This window comes from Naegleria gruberi, assembly GCF_000004985.1.
Source record: "Naegleria gruberi genomic scaffold NAEGRscaffold_1, whole genome shotgun sequence".
Lineage (NCBI taxonomy): Eukaryota > Heterolobosea > Eutetramitea > Acrasida > Naegleriidae > Naegleria > Naegleria gruberi.
In genome coordinates this window covers 556,824-574,350 of record NW_003163326.1, presented here as the reverse complement: position 1 = coordinate 574,350, position 17,527 = coordinate 556,824, and the positions used below count along the sequence as shown (strand labels likewise).

The 17,527-nt window shown below is 34.4% G+C and overlaps 7 protein-coding genes across 7 annotated transcripts; 3 read left to right on the top strand and 4 right to left on the bottom strand.

Annotated features, from left to right (window-relative positions):
- Positions 1-119: 119 nt before the first annotated feature.
- Positions 120-2,634, top strand: NAEGRDRAFT_37170 (uncharacterized protein). The gene has a single exon (XM_002683412.1). The coding sequence runs from the start codon at positions 204-206 to the stop codon at positions 2,616-2,618; it is 2,415 nt and encodes an 804-aa protein (XP_002683458.1). The 5' UTR covers positions 120-203; the 3' UTR covers positions 2,619-2,634.
- A 1,871-nt stretch (positions 2,635-4,505) lies between these two features.
- On the bottom strand, positions 4,506-6,475 carry NAEGRDRAFT_61303 (uncharacterized protein; the record flags this gene model as incomplete). Its single annotated transcript, XM_002683084.1, has 6 exons — positions 4,506-4,558; positions 4,600-5,331; positions 5,379-5,648; positions 5,693-6,088; positions 6,130-6,378; positions 6,424-6,475. 6 exons carry the CDS (start codon positions 6,473-6,475, stop codon positions 4,506-4,508), a joined length of 1,752 nt encoding a protein of 583 aa, XP_002683130.1.
- Positions 6,476-6,814: 339 nt separating this feature from the next.
- Positions 6,815-7,114, top strand: NAEGRDRAFT_5057 (uncharacterized protein; the record flags this gene model as incomplete). The annotated part of the gene is made up of 1 exon (XM_002683411.1): positions 6,815-7,114. A coding segment is annotated over one exon (300 nt), but the record flags the coding sequence as incomplete, so codon positions are not given.
- A 103-nt stretch (positions 7,115-7,217) lies between these two features.
- On the bottom strand, positions 7,218-8,777 carry NAEGRDRAFT_77738 (uncharacterized protein; the record flags this gene model as incomplete). Its single annotated transcript, XM_002683083.1, has 1 exon — positions 7,218-8,777. The coding sequence occupies one exon, from the start codon at positions 8,775-8,777 to the stop codon at positions 7,257-7,259; it is 1,521 nt and encodes a 506-aa protein (XP_002683129.1). The 3' UTR covers positions 7,218-7,256.
- A 152-nt stretch (positions 8,778-8,929) lies between these two features.
- On the top strand, positions 8,930-11,668 carry NAEGRDRAFT_77737 (dead box RNA helicase; the record flags this gene model as incomplete). The annotated part of the gene is made up of 1 exon (XM_002683410.1): positions 8,930-11,668. The coding sequence occupies one exon, from the start codon at positions 8,930-8,932 to the stop codon at positions 11,651-11,653; it is 2,724 nt and encodes a 907-aa protein (XP_002683456.1). The 3' UTR covers positions 11,654-11,668.
- A 228-nt stretch (positions 11,669-11,896) lies between these two features.
- On the bottom strand, positions 11,897-16,134 carry NAEGRDRAFT_45058 (cpc1/kpl2; the record flags this gene model as incomplete). Its single annotated transcript, XM_002683082.1, has 3 exons — positions 11,897-11,953; positions 12,051-15,527; positions 16,108-16,134. 3 exons carry the CDS (start codon positions 16,132-16,134, stop codon positions 11,897-11,899), a joined length of 3,561 nt encoding a protein of 1,186 aa, XP_002683128.1.
- Positions 16,135-16,295: 161 nt separating this feature from the next.
- NAEGRDRAFT_77736 (polysaccharide biosynthesis protein) lies at positions 16,296-17,526 on the bottom strand (the record flags this gene model as incomplete). The annotated part of the gene is made up of 3 exons (XM_002683081.1): positions 16,296-16,773; positions 16,814-17,080; positions 17,121-17,526. The coding sequence occupies 3 exons, from the start codon at positions 17,524-17,526 to the stop codon at positions 16,337-16,339; spliced, it is 1,110 nt and encodes a 369-aa protein (XP_002683127.1). The 3' UTR covers positions 16,296-16,336.
- Position 17,527: the final 1 nt, after the last annotated feature.

The following is a 17,527-nucleotide window of genomic DNA, read 5'->3' as shown; positions in this document are numbered from 1 at the left end:
AAAATCAAATAAAACCTTTTCTTCGGAATTTACTTCGGATTTTACAATTCCTAGATGAATATTCCGTGTGTGCTAAATTTACTTCCATCACAATAAAACTTGAAAGCAGCCCATAGAAAATAACTTTTAAAAAAAAGACTCCACCACGTGGCCACAACAAATACAACAAGAATTTTACTTGTTAAATAATCTAGATTATAAATATGCCAGTTCTCGGAATTGATTTGGGTTCTCAAAATTGTGTAGTTGGTATTGCAAAGAAAGGTTCTATTGATATTGTTACCAATGAATTCTCCCGAAGATATACACCAGTCTATGTTTCCTTCTCGGAAAATGAAAGATTGATTGGAGAAAGTGGTATGGGTGCACAAATCAGTCACTATCAAAGAACCATTTCACTTATTAAACGATTCATTGGATTAAAATATAGTCAACTTACACCAGAAGTTCTCCATGCTAATATTTCTGTTCCAATTTTCCAAGGCCCAAATGATGAAATTCTATTCAAGATTGATGGTTATAAGCTCCATGATAACGATGCTGAATCCAAACTTCTTAGCCCAGTTCAGTTATTAGGTATGCTGTTTGGTAAAATTGTAGATGATGTTGAAAGCTCTGTTGGATTCCGTGAATCCGATTGTGTTATTACCGTACCTTGCTACTTTAATGAAATTCAAAGACGTGATGTGGTCAAAGCAGCTGAAATTGCTGGTTTGAATGTTATTCGTGTTATGCACGATGTCACTGCTGCTGCTTTGGGTTATGGCATCTATAAGGATTTCCCTGAGGAAGCTCAAAACATTGCCTTTGTTGATGTTGGTCACCTTGATACTTCCGTCTACATTATTGAATTCAAAAAGTCACAACTTCGTGTCTTATCTTGTGCTAGTGATCCAAACTTGGGAGCTTATGCACTTGAAAAGGCTTTGTATGACCACTACGTTGAAGAAATCAAGACCAAATACAAGATGGATGTTACTACAAATCCTAAGGCAGTTATTCGTTTGGCAAGAGAATGTGAAAAATTGAAGAAATTCTTGAGTTCTAATCCAGTTTCTAATTTGAGAATTGAATGTTTGATGAATGAAAAGGATATTCAATTCCAAATTAAGAGAGACGAATACATTCAATTGGTTCAACCAGTCTTATCTAGATTTGAAGCTCCAGTTAAAAGAGCTTTGGAATCAGCTGGTATTACAGCTGAACAATTGACAACTGTTGAATTGTTGGGTGGTGCTTCATATATTCCAGTTATTAGAGAAACATTGGCAAAGATTATCGGAAAGGAAGTACAATCCACTTTAAACACAACTGAAAGTGTTGCTAAGGGAGCTGCTATTCAAGCTGCCATGATTAGTCCAAAGTTTACTCTTGCTCGTGAATTTAATGTTATTGATTCAATTTATCATGGTGTCAATTTGGGATGGGTTGCCAATCCAGAAAGTGATGACAAAATGGTCGATGATGATGAAGCATCTGTTCTCTCTTCATTGAAACAATCAACACTTTTCAAACAATTTGAAGGTACTCCTTCATCCAAGATGCTTACTTTTAACAAGTCTAAGACATTTGATTTGTTTACAGTCTACTCTGATCCTTCCCTTCTTCCAGCTGGTACTAGTAGTATTATGGGTAAATTCACAATTACTGACATTCCACAAAGAAATGAACCATTGAAGATTAAGATCAAGATGAGACACAACATGTTGGGTTTAGTTGAAGTTCAAGAAGCTACTGCCTCTGAAGAAATTGAAGTTGAAGAAGAAGAACCAATTCCAAAAGAAGAATTGGAACAAAACAAGATGGATACAACTGAAGAAGTATCTCAAGAAAAGCCTGCTGAAGAAAAGAAGGATGAAAAACCAAAAACAAGACTTGTCAAGAAGAAGAAGACTATTAAACACAACTTGAAGGTCCTCACCACAGTTCCAGGTATCACTACAGAGCTTTTCAATCAATACTTGAATGTTGAACAATCAATGAGAAATCGTGACAAGGACGTTCGTACTACTGCTGAAGCAAAGAATAACGTTGAAAGTTTCTGTTATAATATGAAGGAAAGACTTTATGAAGGTGGTGATCTCTATGAATTTATTAATGATCAAGATAGAGATAACTTTATCCTCACATTGGATGATACTGAATCATGGTTATATGGTGATGGTGAAAACACAACAAAGACTGTCTATCAAGAAAAACTTGCTGAACTCAAGAAGGTTGGTGATAGAGTTGAAAATAGGTTGAAGGAATTCGAAGCTAGACCAGAAGGCATTAAACAATTACAAGAAACAATCAAGGAATTCCAAACCTTTGTAGATAATGCCAATACTGAACAATACAACCATATTACCAATGAAGAAAAACAAAAAGTTGCTGATAAGGTATCCGAAACAAATACTTGGTTGAATGAACAACTTGCTCAACAAGATAAGGTTGCCAAGTCTTCTGACCCAATTTTAACATGTGCTTTCATTGAAAATCGTAAGAAGGATTTAAGAAAGGTTGCCACTCCAATTGTCACAAAGCCAAAACCAAAAGAAGAACCAAAGAAGGAAGAAAAGCCAACTGAACAAAAACAAGAACCAGAACAAAACAAAAAGATGGACGAAACACAATAAATAGTTTTTGTTTGAATTTTTTAATACTCATCCTCTTCATCGTAGGCATGCTCATCCAAATCAGATTCAGAGGAAACATCTTGGTCGTCCTCGCTTTCTTCAGCAAGAGCAGCAGCTCCCTCCTCTGAGGTTTTTACGTTCCTCTCAATTTCATCAAAAGCCATATTCCAACGACCAAATGTTTCTAAAATTCCTTCCTCATGAGTAGCTACCAGCACATTTCTATTAAGACTTGTTTTGCTTATTAAATCTTTGAATTCTGAACTGACAGAAATGTATTTGGCAACATCTTCTGGATTCTCTTTCTTGATGAGATCAGATGTGAGAATGTATTCCAAAGATAAAAGTCTTCTCTGGCAAGAAAGCCACTCTTGGAATATTACAGTTACATTTTCCAACTTTTTTATCCAATCCTCAACTCTAGTTCTAATTACAGAAACATATTTTGAATCCAACATTTCTCTGAGGGTTCTCTTATGAGTATCCAAGAGCATTTGAATATTATCAGTTTGATTCAATATGTAAAAATCTTTTCTATGTGGAAGAGCTTTGAAATCAAAATCAGTTTCTCTCCAGGTTTGAGCGATAACTTCCAAGCTTTTAAATAATTGAGCTTCTCCTGTTGCTGCTTTTGAAACGTCTGTTATCAAATCTTTGTACATAAAAATACCAAGAGTACCCAATTGTCTAAGTGTATAGGAAGCTCCTTTGGCAGATTCCTTATTCATACCTTTGAATATTTGTTCCCAGTGATGAGGCTTCAAGTCCTTATTACCAATCATTAAAATTATTGGTAAATTATCTTTCCAAACCTGCACAGTTTTCTTCAACAACTTTACAACATCATCCTCTCCAAATTTGGCCATTTCAATTCCAAGTTGATAATATTTTTCAACCTCTTGCTCAATGTCACTAATATCTTGTTTTTGGATGTCAGTGGTATCCCAAAGGTCAGACTTCTTTGAAAATTCATCTATAGCCTTCCAAATTTGACTTCTAACATTGAATTGAGTTTCAGCGCCTGTTAAATTGGTCCATTCCTTAACTGGTGCCTCAAGTAGAATTTGGTACTCTTTGTAGATTTCTGTTTTTTCTTTAAATTGGGCAATCTCCTCACCAAGTCTAGAAAGTCTTTCCAAAACATCAACTGGGTCAGCATCAGCTGTAATGAATGGAGGATTTCTGAGCACTGTCATCATGTCCAAAAGGTCATCACTAACCTTTTGAACATTTTCTTCCAACTCGCTTTTCTTTGAAGCCATATTATTCTCCTTGTAGAGTTCTGCCTTTTTGAATACTTGCAAAAACTCATCCTTAATTTCTTTCAATGATTCCAAAGCAACTTGGTCTGCTCTGTCCATTTCAACCTTGTTCTTTGCAGCAAGTTCATTCATCTTTTCAACTTCATCAGCCGCTATCATGAGTTGACGAGTTTCCTTTCTGATCTTATTGTGGTTATCTATGAACTTGGCAAAGTCCTTCAGCTTGGTTGGCTCTTCCTTCATGATTCTTACTCTCTCAATGAACTTCTTATTAAGTTCTAGACACATTTCTCGGGATGTAACACTTATAGAAAGTTTAATTTGCTCGTAAATACTCTCCATAATTGGTTGCAAAGTATTTCTTAACTGTTTGCTGTCAATAAAAAGAATTCCTTTTTCTTGCACAAAGTTCATTCTCTTCAACTCAAGGAGAGCATCATTGACATGCTTAATTTTTTCAGTAAATTCTTGGACAGTGTGTCTCTTTTCTGCATACTTATCATCCCATTCTTTTCCAAACTTGAACCAATGTTTCAATCCTTCGAAATCCTTTCCATATTCTAACGCCTTCAAGAAATCATTGTGTAACATCATTTCTATTTGAGACTTGATTGAGTTAAATACCTCATCTCTCTGCAATACTTTTCCAACATGAAGTTGTCTTAAATGTTCTTCCATCTTGAATTTATCCAGATTATCAAAATAAACTTTGAATTTACGCATGTATAAAAGTCTTGGAACTTGACTGACAGTTGTTACAATTTCATCAGAGTTGGATTGAAGAACATGCATTATTGCACCCTCAGATGGTTCAAAAACAATGTCAGAACCATCGGATTTGAAAAGTAAGTTTACAAGGAAAAGTATTGACTTGGTTTCTTGGAGAGTAACCTTGAATTTGTCGAGAATCTTCTTTGATAAAGTTACCAAAGATTCTACAGCCATATAGTCGGAAACTCTAATGAAATTACCAAGCATATCCGCCTCTTCTCTTGCTTTTTTAAGGGCTCTCTGTCTCTTTTCTTCTTCCTCTTGGGCCTCAACCATAGATTTGGATTTTTTAGCTGTGAAATCATCCTCAGCTTCAAGAGTAGGTATTTTACCACTGAGATAGGCTTCAATATTTTCAGAAGCATTCATATCTGGAACTCTTGACCTAGAAGTAACATCCTCACAAAGTTGTACCAAAATTTCCTCCATTTTCTCAATAATTTCGTCAAAGGTTTTAGATGATTTTGATCTCAATTCTTTTTGAGCCTCATGGAACTGTTCAATAGTTACTGATGGCTCATTTGAATTTTCTTTATCTCTCAAGTCCATAATTGGAGTATATTGCAAGTCGTGTGAAAGTTTGTGAATCTTCATGACAGAAGAAGAGAAAGTTTTCTTGGCAAGGAAGAAATTTCTTGCCAAATCCATTCTCTTCTTACTATATTTAAGATATCTTGCATCTGGATAAATACGTTAGATAATTGAATGACTAAGGTTGTCAACTTACTTTGATACCAGAGTCTAAAGCACTTATGAACAAGATAGTACTTGAAAAATCTAATTCTTCTTAGAACGTTAAACATTGTTGATTCTTTCATCCATTCAGAGAGGGACATGTACTCAGTAGGTTGACCTGGGCAAATATGTACAACACCTGTCGAAGACATGGTAAAATATTCTGGGTTAGTGTCACTTTTAGAAACTACAACTAGATCATATGGTCGGTAATCAACTCCATTTGAATCTGCTCTATTTAAATATACAAACTTGACAGCAGCTTTAAAAAATCAAAGTTATCCAAATAGTTTAAATAATACCTACTACTTTTTCCTGCTTTCGAGAAAAAGGCAACAGCATCATCACCAGTTTTTAACTTTGCTATTTCTTCCTCGTCATCTGGAGCCACTTTAAGTATTTTTTTTGTATTCACTTGTTTTTCTCCTCCAATAATATCCAAATAATGAACTAATTGCTTTGATGGAGCCCGTTCCTTCATGAATACATCCTTCAAATAAGGTAGTTTAGTGTTTCCTTCCTTTAATGTACTAGAATCCAACGATGATTGTGACTCTGGTCTGGTGAGAGACCTTCTTCCCTGTTGTTTTGTTTTTTCATCCTTCCTAAATTTAACATCATAAATATTTTCATTTTCCTTCATCCAATCCTCAACAGAAATTCCTTCAGCAATAGCACTCTCTTGCATTGATTCGTCCGCATCTGGTTGTATTTAAGTACTAAAGTATCAATTCCTCACATACCTTTGAACGTGACTTTAGTTCTCTTTGGTGGGGGAGCATTGGCCTGGAGCAGATTTGGGTTTTGACGTACCTCCCTGGTGCTTGATATTCTCATATCCTTAATATCAAAATTAAATACATCATCTCTATTGAATTTAAAAACATCATTCCGAGAAGATTCATCTGCTTCAAGAATTGCACTTTCCTTCTCTTTTCTAACCCCTAATGGTGGTAAGTTTATGTCTGATCCTTTCTTTGGCTCATAAGGTTCTAAAGATCTATATTAAAATAACATTTGTATTGGATTGTACTCACTTCCATTCTTTCTGGAATCACCTATGAAAGCATAATGATGTCGGTTGATCATTTTTTTAGCGGTTTGCAACTACAAAGAAAACTACAGAGTTATTTTGGAGGCAACGTTAAATTTTAAGTAACAATCATTGCAATAATAAGCTGTAGTTAATCAGGTCACTCTCTTTGAAGGTTTATTAATAATAAATTTCAAATTGATATGAAAAAATTGAATAAATAAAAATACAAAAAATGAGAGGACATTTCTTTAAACATTTTTCAAGAGACGCCGCCCAAAGAGAAGGTATGTGTAAACGAAATTTCGTAGTGGATATTAAATTGGAACGTGTTAATTTTGAACATGATACGGATTGGATGTTTTACATTTATTAATTTGTTATGGATTGGATATAAAGCTCTTATGAGAAGTTTGACCACAAACTTGATTAAACACGATAAAATAACAACAACGATAGTGAAAGCAAAGCAATTGAGAACCTTCATCGACAAGATGGTTACACTTTCTAAGAGAAATAGCGAGCATGCCCACAATCAAATTAAATCGTATTTATATGAAGAAGAAGCTATCCAAAAAGCTATCCAAACATTCCCAGAGAGATTCAAGGAACGACAAGGAGGTTATACATCAATTGAAAGATTGTGGAAGAACAGAAAGGGTGACAATGCAACCATGGCAACTATTACACTTTTAGATAAAGAAAAGGCGCCAGAGTTTCTTTTTGAAAAGAATGAAAAGAAGGAACTTACTCCTGAGGAAACCTTGCAAAAATTCCAAGAAGAATTAAAGATGTAAATCCAAAAACAACCAATAATACGGATATTATCCAGCATGTTTATTTTGTTTCTCTTTGTTTTCTCGTTGTGGTTGGTTTATCTGAGTTCTTTTTTTCTGCTGCTTCTGAATCGTCTGGGATGCTAATACCCAAGTTATTGAGAATGTTAATTGCTCTTTCACCACTCATTGGTTTTCCTGTAAAATATGGCAGTTCTGCAAATGGGTTAATGTGTGGTCTTCTCTCACCAGGTTTAACATTTGGTAATGGCTCGTCAAAAATACTTGGTTCATGCAATTTGATTCCCTTAAAATTGAGTTTGATAGTCTTTGGCTTTTCAAAATCACGCAACATCACTCTACCATGCATATTCTCAAAGGTTTCTAGTGTTGGTTTGACAAATTGGGTGGCAAATAATTTATCAATAATTTGAGCATCTCTTTGGTTAGCTTCCTCTCCCATTTCATCAATACCTTCTCTTACCAACAATCTATAGTTTAACGTTATTGTTCTATAATCTTCAGAAAGTTTTGCACTGGTAATGTACAACCTTTCCATATTGAGATATTTGTAATATTCACTGTCTGTCATTGAGTCTTGATTTTTCAAAATGTTCAATAAACATTCTTCTATGTATTCAGGAAGAGTTGAAAAGTAAAAAGTTTGAAGTCTTGAACGATTTTCTTCAGGAGATAGGTTGATTTGAGAGAGATCTATTTCTTCATTTTCAATTTCATCAAAGAGAGCATTATCTTCAAGATTGGCGATACTATCAATAATTTCAAATCTTTTAGAATTTTGTGAAAGTTCAATATCTTCACCTCCTAATAATTCACTTAGCTCAGAATCAATCTTATCTACAATTGGGGTTTCAATTTTCGTTGTTGAGTTCTTGTGTGAGATGTTCTGAATGTGTCCCCTTTTCATTTTATGATCTGCAATATGGTTGATTACATTAGATTTCATCTTTTGTACATCTTGTGCAGAGTTAGAAATATTTGCAAAGAAGGCTGGAACCTTAGTCTTAGGTTTGCTATTCGAAAAATGATGCTCCAAGTCATCTGTGATGTATTTGTTTCTAGTGAGCTCAGGAGGCGGTAAATATTTCTTTACTTTTGGCTTTTCAGCCCAAGGATCATCTTCTTCGAAATGGTTTTGTTTCCTTCTTCTGTCTCTACTATGGTAGTCTCTATCCCTTCCTTCTCTTCTTCTGCTTCCATCATCGTGAGCTTGTCTGGAATGTCTCTTTTCATTTCGGTCCAAATACCTCTGATTCTTATTGACAACTCTTGGTTTTTCTTTTACTCTTTCTTCATTATCTTCATTATCTTCTCTATGAGATGATGTTCTTGATCTCAATTGTTCATAAATAGTTAGTTGAGTTCTATCGGCTCCTCCTCCACTGGTAAAAGAGGAAAACTTCTTGTTCGCAATAATGTTAAAATGATACAAGGCACTAATCACTCTTGATGGAGCATTATAACAATTCATGAATGGTGAATTGTTACTCTTCCTTGTGATTCCGATGACATTATTGGCAATGACTCGAGGGTTGAATATGAATCCACTAGACTTGAGCATTTTTTTTAATGAATAATTATATTCGTTTTATGCAATCAAAATCAATCCTTTATCACCTTCAATTTAAAACAAAAGTTTCAAGGTTATTGTTGAATGTTGGAAGACTTTAGACAAACTAAATACAGACGACTTAAGATGTTTGAAGGAAAAAAATGCCAAGATCTACGCGGTTAACTCCTGTTGAAAAGTTAAAGAAGGAGAACGAGGAAGTGGAAATACTTAAACAAAAAGTTATTGAATTAACACCACCAAAAGGAATTAACCCTCTTGCTAAAACATCAACCAAATCTTCTGTAGCATTGCCATCACAATTTAGTAAATTTTTAGAATTACCAATCTCTCAATATTCTAAAGATGCACTTAAAAAAGCTGGCTTTGTCACTATGAAGGACATTCAAAAGGCATCAATACTACATGCACTAGGAGGAAGGGATATTCTAGGTGCTGCCAGAACAGGCTCCGGTAAAACTTTAGCATTTGTATTGCCAGTATTAGAATTATTATATAGAAAAAGATGGGGAAAACTTGATGGACTTGGTGCATTGATTTTATCACCAAATAGAGAATTAGCACAGCAAATATTCGAAGTTTTAAAACTTTGTGGAAGATACCACCATTTTTCAGCAGGTTTACTTGTTGGTGGTACTAAGAATTTAAAAGAGGAAAAAGAACATATTTGTAATATGAATATTCTTGTTGCAACACCTGGTAGATTACTTCAACATATGGATGAAACAGCAGGATTTATTTGTTCAAACCTACAAGTTCTTGTTTTGGATGAAGCTGATAGATTACTTGAATTAGGTTTCAGAAATGAATTGAACTCAATTTTGGATGGCTTACCAAAAAGCAGACAAACACTTTTGTTTAGTGCTACTCAAACTAGAGATATCAAAGATCTTGCACGACTTTCATTAAGTAAGACAAATACAGAATATATATCTGTCCACGAATCAGAACCAGTTCCAAAACAATTAACTCAACACTATATTGAATGTCAATTGGAAGATAAGATTGATATTTTATTCTCTTTCCTCAAGTCTCACCAAAATAAGAAGGTTATTGTTTTTTCGTCCACTGTGAAACAAGTCTCATTTTTACATACTGTGTTTAAACACTTACCACTATCAGTTAAAATGTTCAAATTGGCAGGAAGAATGTCGCAAGGCTCTAGAAGAGAAATGTTCGAAGGGTTTACATCAGCTAAAGCAGCAGTTCTCTTTGCAACAGATATAGCAGCTCGTGGATTGGATTTTCCTCGCGTAGATTTCGTTTTACAACTCGATGCACCAGTTTCCAAAGCTTTTTACATTCATAGAATGGGAAGAACTGCTAGAAATGATGCTGATGGAAAATCAGTCGTTGTTGTAACTCCACAAGAAAAGCCTCTCTTAACATTTTTATTTGATAAGGATAGTTTGGAAACAGGAAGTTTAAAGGAAATGAAAATTAATCCAGAAAAGATTGTCACTATCAGAGCTCAACTCGCTGCCCTTCTATCACACGATACAAATTTAAAGCAAGCTGCTGTTAAATATTTCCAAACATATCTTAAACATGTTTACAAACATTATGGTTATGATATTGATTTTAAGGCACTCAATTTGGATGCATTTGCTGTCAAGCTGGGGCTTGCTATTAAACCTGTATTGATCCTGAACCCAAGCGATAGAGTAAAGAAGGAAGTACGCCTTAATATGACAGAGGATGATGCAGAGGACGATCAAAGCAGTGATGATGATTCGGATGAAATGGACTCCAGTGATTCAAGCGATTCAGAATCAGACGTAACCACAGAGAATGGTAAAATTCAAAAAGGAGATGAAGAGGAGCAACCAGAGGTTGACTATGATAGCGCAGAAGGAGAAGAAAATCCAAGAAATGAAGAAAGCGACGAAGAGGAAGATGTCAAAATTCAAAATATGATTGACAGTATTCCTGTTGATGATGCAGATGACGATATTCAATATCAGGTGGAGTACGATCCTAACGCTGTATCTAGCGATTCAGACGATTCAGACGATGACTCAGACGATTCAGATTCTGAAAAAGATTTGGAAAATGAACCAGAAGAGGGAGAAGAAAAGAAAAAGAAGAAATTATCTAAAATTGACAAATTCATGCAAAAGAAGGCAGAATTAGACAAGATTGTAATAGGAGAGGAGGTTACAGCAGATGATGATTTCTTTTATATGAAAAGAGAAAATCACAAATTGGATGAAAAGGATAATGTCCCACTCTATGTAAATAAGAAGAAATTCATGCAAAAGATTGATGGAAAAAAGCACATTATTTTTAACAAGGAAGGTGGGAAAATATCCAAGTTGGAGTCTGTTTTGAGCGAATTAAAGAATACCAACTTATCCAATTTGACTAATGATCGTTCTGAGTTTCTAAATGAAATTAAAACTAGAATGAAAAAGACTGCTTCCACAGATAAAGAACAGGATAAGGAGAGATTAAAAAATCAGAAGGAAATTACAAAGAAGAGAGAGAAAGAATTGGAAGAGCTTAGAAGAAAGGCTGATCTTTTGGAGGAAGATCCATTTGACTACCAAAGGGTTGTTAAAGCCAACACTCCCAACACCAGTACAAGTGCCTTGCCTGATGAAGAGGATGTTGATGAATCTTATGAAGACTTTGTGAATGCTATGGAACAACCAGAGCAAAAAGTTTCTACAACACAAAGGTTCAAAGAAAAGGCAGAACATGACAAGCAAGTCAAAGAAAAAGCAGACGAAAAGAAGAGAAAGTTCGACCAGTTAATGGCTACTCAATCCAATCTGCCAACTATTGTTCCAAAAAAGAAGAAGCAAACTGTTGGTCTTGATGAAGCTGAAGAAATGGCATTGAAATTGCTCGAAAATAAATTGTAAATGTTTTATTTCTCTAATAGAATACAGAACCCAATTTCAAATGTACACTTTTTTTTAGCATTGTCTTGCCAATGGAGGCACATGAAAATTCTTCAAGGGACACACTAGACTTTGACTTTTTCAGTTCTGCAAAAACTGCTCTTATTTGAGAAAGTGAAAATGAATCTTCTACGTCCTCTTCAACATCAATATTAAAATTCATGATTTCAAAGACACCACTATCATCCAAACCTTCTGTTCCATTCAGATAGGACAATACTTCAAATCCCTTTGTGAGAGTTCCAATAATTGATTGATTATCTAAACAAAGGTAAAGGAGAACGCTTCTAATATTTACAGTGTTGGAGACTGTTGCATTAATAAATGGTTTGAAAAGGTTGAACAACACTTTTGATACCTCTTCCTCATTACTTGAAATACCTGTTTCGCCAATCCATCTGATTAAAAGATCCGTAAATTGTTCTTGCTTTAAGTTGGTTTCTCCAGATGACACAAGCGGATGAACTATTAAAAGGAGTTTTCTAATATCCTCAATGGTTGGAAGACGATGGAAAAATGTAAATAAAGCAGATAATAAAAATGTTCTCCAATTAATATATCCCTTCTTGAATGGATCAAACCTTTTTGTAATTTCTCTAACCTTGTCATTGTCATAGTCTAACCATTGGTTTGGCAGTTCCATTGATCCGAATGTTGAATCGATAAGAATTAAAAGTGTAGTAGTAATCTCTTCTAGCTCAACAAATCCGCTAGGACTTGGTGCTTGTAGCCTTTCGTATAATGAAAATACTTGATGTGGTGTGAATGATTTAGTGAAGGAAACCACTGTCTCCGGAGCTTCTTGCGTAGTCAATTGAGATCTACTTGTAGAGTGCAATGGTAACGGGTTAGTCATCTGTACACTCTCATCTATTATACACTTGTTACCTTCTATTCTCATCTCGTTAACTATAGGAGTTTCCTTTTCAATAAAATCTTGTATGGTTCTGGAAAGGAGACCAATATTTGCCATATCGGTTCTGTAACGTTGTCCTATCCAATCTCTCATGGTGCCGAAAATATGATTAGATTTTGATTCAAGTTGGTCTTTAAGGGAATTTAGACATCTTTCCTTAATGAGCGTAATCCTTCTCAAAAATATCTCCTTCTCTTTCCCCATACACTCTCTCACTTCCAAAGGAATATCAACATAGGGATCCTTTGTTTTCTCCTTTTTCTTTTTCCCGTTTTTATCAATGTAATTTTGCAGTGTAATTAAAAGATCTAGAGTATCACATGTAGTTTTTGCTCTTTCAAAGCAATCTTCAATGTTAAGGTCTTGGTCTTGTTGATCAATCTTTGATCTGGTGCTGGAATTCGTGGAAGGTTTTGTTGGCTTTTTGTTTGTTGATTTGGTGTTTGAAGCCCCTGAGATGACATCAACAAATAACTCCTCAATATTTACAGAAAGAATTGGGGCAGATAAAGTTTTCTTTAGATCAATTGTTGCACCAATGCTTAAATCGTTAGAAAAGTATTGTTCAACAAAATAATCAAATAAAAACTTGCTCTGTTCTATAAATCTGTTAAGCTCCAATTGAATGAGTTGCATGTATTGGCGTGTGACAGCTTTTTTGTGTGTTTTTAACCATGATTCTTTCTGGTGCTCTTCTAATTCCTTTTCTGCCTCTAACTTTTTCTCGTCACATAGAGTCCAAAGAGTTTCCTTGAGATCTTCAGACCTTCTATGAAGCTCATCTTTCACTTGAGAATTACTCCTAAGTTCTAATGGTAATCTGTTGAAGTCATTCTGGAATTGAGTGATATACACTTGTTTGTCGTCTGGTCTAAGTAAAAAGTTCATGAATTGCTCTTTGAGATCTGAAAATTGCTTAAAGAATGACTTTCTAAAATCTCTCAAATTCCTAAACACCAATTTGCAGCTGCCCACATAATTTTGTTCTATTGACATCCACTCACTCAAGAATAACTTGCAAAATTCAACATCGAGTTCTTTTTTTTCAGGTCCACCACTTTGCTCTATTTCTGAATTTTCTGGTTCCGTTTGAATGTGGTTTTGGAATGGTTCTCTCTTGTGATTAGTAATAATATTGGAACATTCTTTTACCAAATCATCAATACTGTTTTCTTTTGCTTCAAACACATTTTCAAATTTCTTATACCAATTCATTAGTTCACGCTTTGATTTAGCAAACGAAACCAGTTGGGAATTAATTTGAGCCTTGTCCAATCTTACATGTTCATCAATTGGTACAAGTCTTGTAGAAATGTCCACACTCTCAGGTGGTGAGTAAATCATGTGGTAAACAGTTCCAGTAAGAGGATCCACTTTTTGGTCTGCCAATCGTTCGAAAACTAATTCATCTTCAACATCAATAAATATTACAGATGTGAATGCCTGGAATGGTACTAAACGCTTCATAAGCTCTTCATCAGACTTCTTGCAACTATTTTGATTTAGAATAACAGAGTTCAGCTTGACTTCAGAATCTGTCCCAACAAATTCCTCCACAGATGGTGTGTATCCTGATATTCTTCTCTCTAAAATTTTTGCTGCCTCCAGAGTCAATGGATAACCTTCTATCAACCACCCTTGGTATGTTGTATTTTCTATTTTTTCAACTTTTTCTATCTCCAATAATATCAAGTCAACTATTATTTCTTCATCTATTTCCCTACCATCCAACAAACAGGCTCTAGCTCTATTAGCAATTTCTGAATACTCTGATGACTTGTTCTCCCCATCCAGGAGTGATTTTAAAATAGCCTCTGTATTGATGTGAAAGAGAGAAAGTTGAGATGCTATTTTTTTGCAAACAGTTGATTTCCCGCTCATTGGTTTTCCTGTCAAAATTACATTATATGAATATTTGCTCTTGAGAACAGGTTCAGTCTTTGGTGAAGGTAGAGGATGAATCTTATCGTGAAGTTTTGAGACTACATCTTTGATAAAGTTGGATACCTTTTCTGTTTCATCAGAAGATTCTTTCCAAACTCCCTTACATGATAAATAATCCTTAAATTCTGCCATATCAATCACATCTAAATCAACAGTTTCATGTGTTTGAAGACTTTGTTCCATTTCTCTAGACTGTTCGAGCTCAGCATCATCTTCCTTTGTGGATTCATCATCATAGACACCCTTTACGAACATTTTTCTCCATTCAAGAATCTCTGCTGTTGTTGGCTTTTCTCCTTCTGTTGTTTCAGCATATTCAATTTCTTTAAATGATAAATCAATGATCTGATTAGAAATCTCAAAGCAAATATTCCAATGTTTTTCTCTTTTTTGTTTCGACTTCTCTTCCAACAATAGTTTGTGCTTTTCAATTAACTCCCTCTTTTTGATTTTTCTTTCCTCCTTTTCCTTTTCCATAAGGTCAGTTTCTCTTCTTTGCTTCTCTTCAAAATCTTTTCTTCTTCTTTCAGCATATTGTTTTTCTCTTATTTCTCTATTTTCCTTCATCACCTGTTTTAATTGTTTAATTTCGTTTAACTCTTTGGCTAACTGTCTTTCCTCCATAGATTTTTTCATTAATTTTTCCAGTAGTACCTCTCTTCTTCTGGATTCTTCTAAGTCTTTAAACACCTGTTGTTGTTCCATTAGAACTTTTCTTCTTCTTTGCTCCTTCTCCTTTCTACTTGCATGCTCTTCACTTCTTTTAGCTTTTATCTTTTTAAGATAAGAGTTGGCATCTCTTGTGTTCGAACTTTCCTTTTCTAGTTTTTCTATTGAGGTGACTGATGTATTAGCATTGACTGGCACAGATGCTTTTTCCAGTTGTGGTTCTTTATTGGTTTCGGTATGCTCCAACTTTTTTTCAAACTCCTCAATGCCTGAAAACACTTCGGATCTTGAAACTTTTTTTCTCAACTACATTAATTAATAATCGGATCTAAAGACATCTTACCTCCTCTTGTCTTTTTTTTTTCAAAGACATTGATGTTTTAATTTTTATATCAATAGCTTCTCGTTCCTTCTTAATGTCCATATTTCTTTTATGTATTTTTTCATTGTTCTCTGCCCATTCATCCTTAAACTTCTTGTTTTCTCGTAAAGCTTCAAGTCGGGCTTGTCGAAGCTGTAACAATTCATTTGGATTCATTTTTTTTTAAATTGTAGATAAAGTTTATTTATTTGGCGCCACATCAAACTCATTTAAACGAACAAGAAAAAATGAACAAGCAAACACAAGAAGAAACAATACAATCGGAAAGAGTGGAAAATGATTCAACAAAATTAACAATTAACGATAAGAGTACAAACAACAAGGGAGCTAAAAAGAAAAAGGATAACCGCACACTTGATTATGTTCGTCCACATAGGTGTGATATTAGATTAGAGGAGTTTTATGCTGGCACTTGGAAAACATTCAACCCAAGCATCAGTTTTTCACTTCTTTCAACATACATCAAATGTTTACGTTCGGAAATTGGACAAGAACCAAACACACCTCTCCAATATATTTCAGACGATGCATACTCTATTTATTCAAAAGTTTATGAAAGGGGGAATGTTAGAGAAAATTTCTTTGAAAATACAGAAGCCAAACTTGCTAGACAAAACTCTTCACAACCTTCTCAATCCTCCTCCCTTCCAACTTTGAATAGAAATCTGGGTGTCAATTCAAATAAATGAAAATTGTAAAATTGATAAACTTATTTATTCCATAAGAAACTAAACTACATGTGTTGGCTTCTGAGTTGAACTTCGTTACCATCATTGATTGGTTTGTATGTGCTAAGAGCTGATTCATCAGAATCTTCTTCTAACAAGGCGCGATGTTCTCTTTCTTTATCCTCTTCAATTGCCTTACTAAGTTTGAAATATAATTTGAAGAAAATGTATGGTCCCCAAGCTTGAGCAATTAAAAATACAGTAAAACTAATAATCAATACAATTCTGACCTCAACTGGGAATTCGTCCCACATAATAATAATCATAGCTAGAACAATAATATTTCCAATAATTTTGAAAATTGTATCAATCCAAGCAAGAGCAAGTACTGAATATTTCATACGTCTCTTGTAGACAACTCTTATTTTCAAAGGTATTTTAGAATCAGAAACCCAACAACAGAATAAACGATATCCAATCATAATAAATGATTCTGGGAATTCTAATGGATTGTTAATAATATTATTCTAACAAGCACTTACCCAAAAATACAAAATAAACATATACCATGAAAATCTTCATATATGCCAAATTGGTCTTTTCATACTCAATCATCCAAACAATATTTACTAAAGTTACCAAATGGTGCGCAATCATGATAATTTGAGTTCTAGATCTGTAAACCAATTCTAGGAAATATAAGGAAGCACCACCAATCAAAACTCCTCTATTAACTTCAATGTGAAAAACATTGACTGTTGTCAATTTGCTCAAATCATTTGTGTTTGTAACAAACCACAATTGAATAGCTATCAGGAACATTGTAAAAATCTAATTAATTACACATACCAGAATAAAAACCAACAGAGAAGGCAATAAAATAAAACAGTGCCTTTACAAAATAGGCATCAATAATTCTTCTCATAAATAGTGGTTGTTCGCTATAGGCATATCTCAAAATTGTAATAAAGGAAACTGTCATTTTCTCACTAATTTGTGGGAATTTAAAAGAAGGGCTAGAAATGGCTGAATTATACATAATAGTAGCAACAAAATAACAGGAAATCCATTGAGAAACACCTATTGCTAAAAACACCATCATTGGTTCATTAGTCTTTTCAAAAACAATACTCGGAGTGCCGTTGGTAGTTGCATTATTACTCTGAGCATAGGTTAACTGTACCAATGCAAATACTAAAGAAATCGTCAACAAAATACGATCTTTAAAATCCGTTCCAATAATACTCGCCAACATG

Excerpts from the sequence above, each read along its gene's own strand:
- NAEGRDRAFT_37170 (XM_002683412.1), top strand. The coding sequence starts at position 204 with ATGCCAGTTCTCGGAATTGATTTGGGTTCTCAAAATTGTGTAGTTGGT.